This window comes from Protobothrops mucrosquamatus, unplaced genomic scaffold, assembly GCF_001527695.2.
Source record: "Protobothrops mucrosquamatus isolate PMUCROS unplaced genomic scaffold, P.Mucros_1.0 scaffold9174, whole genome shotgun sequence".
Classification (NCBI taxonomy): domain Eukaryota; kingdom Metazoa; phylum Chordata; class Lepidosauria; order Squamata; family Viperidae; genus Protobothrops; species Protobothrops mucrosquamatus.
In genome coordinates, this window is record NW_015394966.1 from 1,755 (window position 1) to 12,373 (window position 10,619).

Genomic DNA, 10,619 nt, shown 5'->3' on the forward strand with positions numbered 1-10,619 from the left:
TATGGGAAAAAGTAGTTTGATACTCATCATTTTTGATACTCATCGTGCCTCCTGGAATCAACTAATGAGAAGTACCAAGGTACCACTGTAGTCAAAATAACGAGGTCACCTTTTGTGTTTTCAGTGACTGTTCCCGCTAAAAAGAAGAAATATGCATTCTAACGGAACTCAGTCCTTGCATGGATGAGACCGTCATTGTTCCCTCTCTACCGTAATTCAATTTCCAGAAAGTTGTTTGGGTTTTTGAAGTCTGCCCAATTCATTCAGCATGCAAAACCTTTTTTCCACCGGGATGGTGAATATTGGTACCTCCCTCTCTCTCAAGCTTTGTTTTGACATACAATTGTTGTGACTAAAGAAGTCCTAACACACAAAAGTCTAAGATATTGATGGTGAACCTTTTAGAGACCGAGTGCCCAAAAACTGCCCCCCCGCTCCACCCCCTGCCCGCCCCGCTCTGCCCCCCCCATTCCCCACCCCGGCTGCCCACAGGACCACTCACTGCCTCCAGGGCCTGCCGCAGATCACCCAGGCAGCCCAGCAGGGCTATGGCAGCCACACCCTCTGCCTGCGCCCTGCAGCATCAACTGCATGATGGGGTGTGAGGGCAGAGTTCTGTCTATGTTGCCTGGCTGCCATGTCCTTGGCTGTGCTGCTCCGTGTGGGCCACACTCGAGGGTGAGTCTCCTTCAGGGGGGCTGCTGAGAGGAGGGGGTCACAGGGAGAGGCAAGGCTGGGGCAATGGCACGTGTGCCCACAGAGAGGGCTCTGTGGCACTTGTGCCATAGGTTCACCACCACTGGTCTAAGAGCTTTGCACAGAATAGAGGAGCAATGAGTTCAGAAGATGCAGCTGTGTTATATAACTATGCTTTTGGGTGTTGTTATATCAGCACATGCAATGCACAGGGTTGGCTTTTGTACAACCATTATGATGACAACTGGAATGTCTTTCACAGATACTTGATCCAAATGATGTGGCATCAGCAGCTGGAAGGAGCCTTACCTTGAGAGCAGAACCTTTTGGAGTGAAACATTTGAAAGGCTTCTTCTCTTCACCCTGGGCTTCATCTGGCATCTTCTGGCGTTTCTCAGCGGCTTCTGCCCTTCTTCTCTCAATTTCTTCCTTCAGCCGCCTTTTCTCCTCCTGCCAAAACAACAACAACAACAACATAGGAGGGAACCATTTAATTGCCTATATCAGCAATTTTAACTAATCCTTAAGATTCGAAAGTGGCAATAAGTAACAAGCCCAGCTGGTGTTGGGTATTAACAAAGAGGAGCAAATAATGAAAGAACAGTTGTGATGCAAGATTTAACACTTTGTATATGTATTGTGGCATCAGAAACATGTCCCACAGGGCAGAGCATGCAATAGTTCATCACAAAAATTTTGTCATTGTGATGAAATTTTCAGATTGCACAAACTAGTACTAGCCACCATTACACAAAAATGTACATAAAACCTGAGACATCTAAACCTACCATCAAACAGTGTAGACGTCTTACATTCAATGCCTGATCACTGTCTGTGTCAGTTTCTATGCAAATATGGATATGGACAGTTGCTTTTAAATAACGTTCAAAATGTGTCCAGTTTTTGGATACAATTCATAGATAACTAATCTGTATGTTCATTTAATTAGCAACACATCTGAATGGTTCCAGGGTGGGCATGACTGCTGGAGATCATACAAAAAGATGGAACAAGAGACCAATTAAATGCCCATTGTGCTAAGCCATGATATGTTTCAAATATGGTATGTTAAATAAATCAGTGCCCTGGTTCATTCATGATTCTAAACCAGTGATGGCGAACCTTTTAGAGACCGAGTGCCCAAACTGCAACCCAAAACCCACTTATGCATCGTCAGGTGCCGGGTGGGTGTGGCCCATTGGCTGGGTGTGGCCAATTGGGTGGGCGTGGCTGTGGTAGTAACGGCAGACTGGGTGGGACTAAAAAGTTCAATCAATCAATTCCAACTTTGCAAGATCTTTTTTTCCCCGTGAGAAGTTGAAATTGACTGATTGAACCTTTTTTTTTGCACACGGCGGCAGAGGCCTAAAGTGAAAAGGTTTTATAAAACTCAGCTAAAGGCCTAGGACTGGGGCGACGGCACACGTGCCCACAGAGAGGGCTCTGAGTGCCACCTCTGGCACCCGTGCCATAGGTTCGCCACCACTGCTCTAAACTCAAAACTACAGTGTTGGAATTCTCAGACTCTGGGAATAAAAATGGGTATTTCCAAAATATTGCAGAACAAGAAAGATGGAGTAAACGACTGGACACATGGTTTACAACCCACAACGGAAGTGTCCATGCAGTATATTAATCCAAACAAATCACACAGAATCGCTTCTTGGAACTTCGTGCATTCACTCTGCTAAGCTAAAATCGAATAAACCACCGCCGAGTCGAAACACACCAAATGCTGCCTACAAAGAGAGTAGCAGATTCACATATCACCCTAAGTCAGAATTAAACTGCTCTATCACTTTCGGCTGCAACATGCTTATTCGTCTCTGAACTAACCTGTTTTCTTTCTTAATATGGTATAGTGAATTACAGATTAACTAGAAGGTTAGATTTACACAACAATGCTAAGACACACGTTCAAAAATCAACACTAGCCATGCTTACCAGGTTGTGTGAATTTATTTTATTTATTTATACCCCGCCTTTATTATTTTTATAAATAGCTCATGGTGGCAAACATACCTAATATCTTTCCTCTTGCGATTTTCCCCTACAACAACAAACTGTGAGGTGGGTTGGGCTGAGACAGAGGGACTGGCTCAAAAACACTCCATCGGCTTCCATGACTAAGACAAGACTAGAATTTATAGTCTCCTGGCGACTGGCCCAAAGTCACCCAGCCGGCTTTCATGCCTAAGGCAGGGCTAGAACTCACAATCTCCTGGTGATTGGCCCCAAATCACCCAGTCGGCTTTCACGCCTAAGGAAAGACTAGAATTTGCAATCTTTTGGTGATTGGCCCAGAGTTTACCCAACTGGGTTTCATGCCTAAGACGGGACTAGAACTCACCAGAGAGATGTACATCTACCATTGTACATAAATGGTGAGGAGGTGGAGAGGGTTGGTAGTTTTAAATTTCTGGGCACTTATATTTCGGAGGACCTCTCATGGACTATGAATGCTAACATGCTTGTGAAGAAGGCACAGAGGAGGCTGTACTTCCTGAGAATGCTCAGGAAGATAAATTTATCTCAGCATCTACTCCTGTCCTATTATCACAGCACCATTGAGAGTGTCCTGACATACGGCATTCTTGCATGGTATGGGAGTAGCTCTGTAGCGGATAAAAAAGCTCTACAGAGGATTATTAAAACTGCCCAGAATATTATTGGACTCCAGCTACCAGCTCTGGATAACATCTTCGAATCTCGTTGTTTGAGGAAGTTGCATAACATTCTCAGAGACTCTTCCCATCCTGCCTACAATCTTTTTGGACTGTTGCCTTCTGGCAGAAGATACAGAATAATTAAAACTCGGACCACACGTTTTCTGAATAGTTTTTATCCCAGAGCTGTAATTGCACTCAACAACGAACTAAAGGGCCACCATCAGTGAACTATTGGACAGTATTACTTGGTCTGTTGTGTGGATGTTGGGGGGTTTTAGGGTGGGGATTGCAGTGGGGGGAGTGTGTTGGGGATTATGTGTATGGGACTTGGTTTTTGGGTGTCAAGTAAATTTCGTTGTATATGTATACTATGTACACACATACAGTACAATGACAATAAAGTATTTATTATTATTATCTCCTGGTTGCTAGCCTGATTACTTAACCGCTAGGCCAAACTGCATCTGTTGGGTCTTTAACTTATCTAATTAGGTGCCCTGTGCAAAGCCAGTTAAATCTGAAACCCAGAGACACATCCTTGCTCTCTTTCTGAACGCACCAGCTTTGTTACCTCTTCCCGAGCTTTCCTCTCCGCCTCGTCTTTCTTCCTTTTCTGTTCTTCGTCTTCCAGAATTTTCTTCCGTTCTTCACGCTTCTTCTTCAGCTCCTCCAGTTCCACCGCCGCCTCTTGTTGCTTCTGCTTCAGCTTCTCAAATTCTTCACTCTCATTTTCACCCCGCCGACGGCGCAACTCCTCGACTCTCTTGCCGGCTTCCACCTGGGGCTTGGCGTCTTCGGATCCCGGTGTGGTTTTGAACCCCGGTCGGCTGAGAAAGAAAGAGAAACATTTTACGAAGAAGAAGCCACCTGTCGCTCACCGATTCTTCTTCACCCTGAAGAAAGAATTATAATCCCCACTAGAGATGGGGTGCAGCTGTGGATGGTATCTCTTCCTAAGGCAGACCTTGGTTTCAAGGGCTCTCTCCGTTTTAAAACATCAAAATCCAAATCCTCTTTATAACGACTGCTTTTTGAAATACAGATAATCTTCAACTTACAACCATTCGTTTAGTGACCAGAGCCTGGTGGCGCAGTGGTTAGAATGCAGTACTGCAGGCTACTTTTGCTGATTCCCGGCTGCCGGCAATTTGGCAATTGAATCCTGACCGATTCAAGGTTGACTCAGCTATCCCTCCTTCCGAAGTTGATAAAATGAGGATCCAGATTGTTGGGGGCAATAGGCTGACTCTATAAACTGCTTACAGAGAGGGCTGTAAAGCGCTATGAAGTGGTATATAAATCTAAGTCAGTGTTTCTCAACTTTGGCAACTTTACGATGTGTGGACTTCAACTCCCAGAATTCTCCAGCTAGCGTTGCTAGCTGGAGAATTCTGGGAGTTGAAGTCCACACATCGTAAAGTTGCCAAGGTTGAGAAACACTGATCTAAGTGCTATTACTATTGCTATCTGAAGTTACAACAGCACCAAAAAAATGTCACCTATGACTGTTTTTCACCCTTATGACTATTGTAGCATTCCCATGGTCACGTGATCAAAATTCAGGCACTTGGCCTCTATTTATGACAGTTGCATTTCCCCAGGGTGATCTGATCGCCATTTGTAACCTTCCTAGCTGGCTTTCAACTAGCAAAATCAAAATGGGGGAAGACAGATTCGCTTAACGGTTGCATGATTTCATTTAACAACTGCAGCGATTCATTTAACTGTGTGTGTGTGGGGGGGAAAGTGATAAAATGGAGCAAAATTTATTTAACAACTGCCTTTACTGGGAGCCGTTAGAAAGGTAATAAGTAAAATATATTTTAAAAGTAGAGGATAATTTTGAGCAAGGTTGTCCCCAGGATAAAAAAAAAAAAAAAAAGCAGCAACACACATTCTCAATGCAAATTTCTTCCCTTTGGTATGCAGGTGCAACACCAGGATGCAAAACTTGTGTTACACCTGGGCGACCCTCCTTTGGGCCTCTGCCTCAGGAGAAAGGAATGAGGGGTTAAAGCAAAGCAATTGTGTAATCTAACCACGAGATAGAGGGGAGTGATGACTTCGGTAAGGAACACTGAGATGGGAGCCATTTGCATCAATCAATAGACTTGTATAAATGAAGGTAAGAAGTAAGTACAGGTAATCCATGACTTAGTAATAATAATAATAATAATAATAATAATAATAATAATAATAATAATAATAATAATAATAATAATAATAATAATAATAGTAAAGTTGGAAGGGACCTTGGAAGTCATCTAATCCAACCCCCTGCTCAGGCAGGAAACCCTACACCATTTCAGACAAATGGCTGTCCAGTTTCTTCTTAAAAACCTCCAGTGTTGGAGCATTCACCGCTTCTGGAGGCAGGTTGTTCCACTGGTTAATTGCTCTAACTGTCAGGAAATTTCTCCTTAGTTCTAGGTTGCTTCTCTCTTTGGTTAGTTTCCATCTGTTGCTTCTTGTCCTGCCTTCAGGCGCTTTGGAAAATAGCTTGACTCCCTCTTGACCATTCAAAGCTGCATTAGACCTCTCCAGAACTACTTACGACCCAGTTTCTAAGTTCTGAGGGCTGCCCCACAGATAACATGACTGTATTTGGCGCGCTTGGAAACTGGCCCACATTTACAGCCATTTGCAGTGTCCCACTGTCATATGACTACAATGTATGACACTTTTTTTTGTCAGAAACTGGGATTTACTTCCAGTTTCTGGCAAAAAAATGCCCACTAGATACAACGGATTCACTTAACAACCAGTGTTTGCTCAATGACTGTGGCATTTACTTTATGACCACTGCAAAAAAAGGTTATAAAAATTGGCCGCATAATGACCATAATTCCAGGCTCAATTACTGTCATAAATTGAGGACTACTGTATCAGGATAAGAGAGCACCAGAAAATCCCAGGATTTTCAACAAATGTTATTTTCCATATTCTATCTCAGAGAACATTTAAAAATGGCTACCTATTAATTTCATTATGCTGGAAGGAAAAATGGATAAAGAATATTATTGCCCCATTTTGGTTTGATATCCATAAACCTCTTACTAGGGTATTACACTACATTTTAAAAGATGATGGTATACTTTTGAATTATATTCAAAAAAGTAGAACTTAGAAGTGACTTATCAAGCATGGGGAAGCAAGAAAAACTGTTGTTCAGTATTGAAAATGTAGAGCTATCTCAGATTAATCCTTTTGGATGACATTCTATTGGATAATAGAAATACTATATTATTTGTGTGTCCAGGGTTTCATGATCTGTTTAAAAATTAGGCTGAAAAAATTAATTTATGCCAATAAGGTTTTTTGTTATTTTGTATTTCTGTTTTTCTTCCTTTTTTGTATTATTATCACCATCACTTGAAATCCATCCGCAACTATTTGTCCAGGATGGTATAAGGACTCCTGCCTCTGATCAGGGAGTTGGACTAGAACAGGGGTAGTCAACCTTGGCTCTTTTATGACTCGTGGACTTCAACTCCCAGAATTCCTGAGCCTTCTGGGAGTTGAAGTCCACGAGTCATAAAAGAGCCAAGGTTGCCTGCCCCTGGACTAGAAGATCTTCAAGGTCCCTTCTAGCGCTACATTTCTATGATTCTACTGCAGAATTAAGACCTCATTGAAGTTATGGATTGTGATCAACCATGCTGATACAGTGCATGTTGAAGATAGATAGATAGATAGATAGATAGATAGATAGATAGATAGATAGATAGATAGATAGATAGATAGATAGATAGATTTTCCCAGTTTAAACTAACTGGATATGAATATCAACTGAATAATAATACTTGCAAGATTAAGCAACAGCCATTTACAAGACTAGGGAAGGCTGATTTATGTTCCCTGTCAAGTTAAAGCAAGATACTTTTTCAAGGTGATGCAAAAAAGTCGTCCTTAGCCTTTGCATAGCAGTGTAGCCTGTTGCAATAAGACCCATAAAAGGCAACAATTGGATCCGAGTGTAAACGTCCTTGCCCAAGAGTGTATATCTTACCCAAAAGCATGCTCTGTGTGCTTCAGCTTGTGAGCAGGGAGTTCTTGGAAGCATTCCCCATTTTGTGGCTTGGAATCCGGCATTCCCTTCTTGCGATCCCAGATGGATTTTGCCTCTTCTTTGGGCATTTTGTCTCTGTTCAGTTTGTTATCTTTGATCTAATAAGAAGACATGGTTGTAAAAAAAAAAGAACGAGTTACATCCAGGACTCTGAAGGAGTCGTCAGAAGTATCCATCTCCACTGTGAATGGAAAGATAAAGAACTATTAATCTACTGCAAATGTAAGGTCCTAAAAACAGCTTGTAGATTCAGCTTTGCTCTGTAGGAATGCTCTGAGTTGGGAAAGATTTTACACATGCTCACAAGCTTAAAATAATACTTGCTTCCATTGTTACGGCCCCTCATTTAACAGTGGCTCATCTATACAGTGAAGATGCCAAGGAACCACATAATATCTGGGCTAAGTAATCAATCATCAAAAGCATTAAATTGTCTACAAATTTATGTCCAGATTTTCGGGTAGGGGAGAAAATTTTTATCACCAGCTTTGCCTCTTATACATATTCACCCAAATCGCTGAAATGTGTCTTTTGCTTACAATCAAAAAGGACACTGAAGCTGGAAGAGGCACTTTGTCTCACCCCTAATTAGATGTCCTACAGTCTGTGTAACATCTGGTTCTGGCATCTCTGGGTTGGATGTTCACACAGGACACGTTCCCATCCAACTGAGTCACAAAGTCCCCTTGTCTATGAAGTAGGAATCAATTCATTTGGAATATTATTACTGGGGTTTGTAAATAGTGCTGCTAAGAGCAGCCAAAAGATGCATTACAATGTTTGTGGAAACATTGAAGTAGACTTGATGTAATTAATGTCAAAGATAAGCCAAGTAGAGAATTGTCCTCCCAATTTGGATCTGGAGATGTAAGCATGTTTTGTGCATGGCTTGTCTTGGCTTCCCACCTCCCCTACCCAGAAACATTGTCGGATTAGTGTCTTTTGGAGCTGCTCTTGACCATCTGACTATCAAGGCATGCCGAGACATGCCTTGATGCTAATTGGAGTTGTGTGCAGAGTGCAGCGTTCCAGAAAAACTCATTCTGGTCTGCAGGAGAAATTAATCTCATGAAGGACATCGGCTAAGGCAGTGGCCAACGCAAATCGGAAATAGCAACAAACAACTGTGCAAATGCTCTTCCCTGACTAAACTGATCCTGATCCAGATGGCCAGGAGGCTCACTGATATCAATCTAAATTAATTTAATGAGACAAATCTCATTGATTTCAGAAGGAAGGCTCGGGAAATCTGAATTCAGTTCAGTGGCTTATCCTGCTTTCAGCATTGCTGTTTCTTTGGGGGAAAAAAAACATTTCTGGAGTTCATCAGACTTTTTTTTAAAGTCTAGAGCAGGCTCAGTTTGGTACCACTAACTTCTATATTGCCCACCAGGATGACTCAAACATGTAACCCAGGGGTAGTCAACCTTGGCTCTTTTATGACTCGTGGACTTCAACTCAGGAATTCTGGGAGTTGAAGTCCACGAGTCATAAAAGAGCCAAGGTTGACTACCCCTGATTGTAACCTCTCTAGAAACACAAGTGTGATAGCTGCTCTAGGGGGCGCTATTTCTTTCCCTTTTCTTTTTCCTAATACAGTACAAGGCAGAAAAGCAAACATACTACTTTCCAGGTAGACCAGACAGGAAACATGACCAGATGAGCTAAATCTACTTTATTATATATCTTGCAAGTCTGATATTACATTTCTCCTTCTGTCTCCTTTACATCCCAATATATTAGGGAGGGTCTGAGTCTCTGAGCCTCTTGCCACATTCACATTCCTGTTGTGGACTCAGTTGCCTTTTATCTGACCATTCCCTTGGCTAGTCTTATTGCCCTGTCTCCCAAGGTCATACCTATACATCAGGAGTCTTCAAACTTGGCCCTTTTATGACTTGTGGACTTCAACTCCCAGAATTCCTCAGCCAGGCAGGAATTCTGGGAGTTGAAGTCCACAAGTCATAAAAGAGCCAAGTTTGAAGACCCCTGCTGTACACCATTCCAGGATAAGAAGCCTGAGCTAAAGGCATCCACAACCCTGGAACTAATCCTTCAAAAAAAAAAAAAGAATGTAGTATCTTTTCCATAAGGGCAAAAAAGTACTTTAGAAAAGTGATATTTGCATGAATGAATTGAAATTACTTCTTGTAGGATGAGAGTGGTTTTGTCAGTCTGTCTTTTCCGCCTTTCAGATCTCTTTTAAGTAGAGAAAGGACTGGGAGAAATTCAAAATCTATTCCCCACCATACTAGATATGGTATTTCTGAAACAAGCCTAGATCTGCCAAATAAAAAGTCCTGGGTTTGTTCCAAATTCCTAGGGGAAATTATGGCAGCAACCTGAATTGGAGAGAGGATGAGACAGATCCCTCTTTCCATTCTAATATTGGTATTAATTTTTGTCTTTTAACATGCACATTTTAATAACATACTTCCTTAAGAAATGAAAGATGCTTTAGATGTTTCCAGTAATCTGCAGGATCATTTAAATGTGCTTGATTAATGCAGTGTCGACTGATTAAAATGCAGGGAGTCGATAAACAATTGGCTACCAGCTTTATTTATCACCCCTAAAATGTTATTTTAAATATTTAATGCTTTCTTGGAAATTCCAAATCCAGGGTCTGAATTTCAATTTTAGCTCAGGTTATGAGCATCTGAGCAGAATGATTAGGCTAACTGCTTATCTTCTTATAAACAGAAGGGCATTAAAAAAGGGGGGGGGGAGGGGAACCCTGCAAGCAAGAAAGAAAAGAGAAAAATGCTGTTCATGTAGTATGTCTAGCCAAACTGGAAGCAGGAAATACCACAACTATCATGTCATGAGAAAGCTTGCTTCGGGGCAGGCTTTGCAGTCCAGCTCTGCACACCCCAAGGTCTTAAGGCAGTCCAGAAAATAGAACAAATTCTCGGATGTAAAACAAACTCAAAACAGACCAGGGAAAGGCAGTTTCACATGAAATTTCATTTCATCTTCCTCTAGCCCTGGGGTAGGCAACCTTGGCTCTTTTATGACTCGTGGACTTCAACTCCCAGAATTCCTGAGCCAGCCATGCTGAGGGAAAATGGAGTGGTTTCCAAGTTGAGCCATGCTGGCTCAGGAATTCTGGGAGTTGAAGTCCATAAGTCATAAAAGAGCCAAGGTTGCCTACCCCTGCTCTAGCCATTTTCAGTTTTTCCAGG

General features: G+C 42.0%; 1 protein-coding gene across 1 annotated transcript in view; it reads right to left on the reverse strand.

Moving 5' to 3' along the window:
• Window positions 1-1,005: 1,005 nt before the first annotated feature.
• The window catches only part of LOC107300929 (caldesmon-like), a gene marked incomplete at both ends in the record, with an annotated part of 15,259 nt that continues 5,645 nt past the window's right edge, over window positions 1,006-10,619 (reverse strand). The window contains 3 exons of the mRNA XM_015830210.1: window positions 1,006-1,146; window positions 3,937-4,192; window positions 7,375-7,532. Coding sequence (XP_015685696.1) covers window positions 1,006-1,146; window positions 3,937-4,192; window positions 7,375-7,532 — 555 coding nt within the window. The remainder of the gene's footprint in view (window positions 1,147-3,936; window positions 4,193-7,374; window positions 7,533-10,619) is intronic.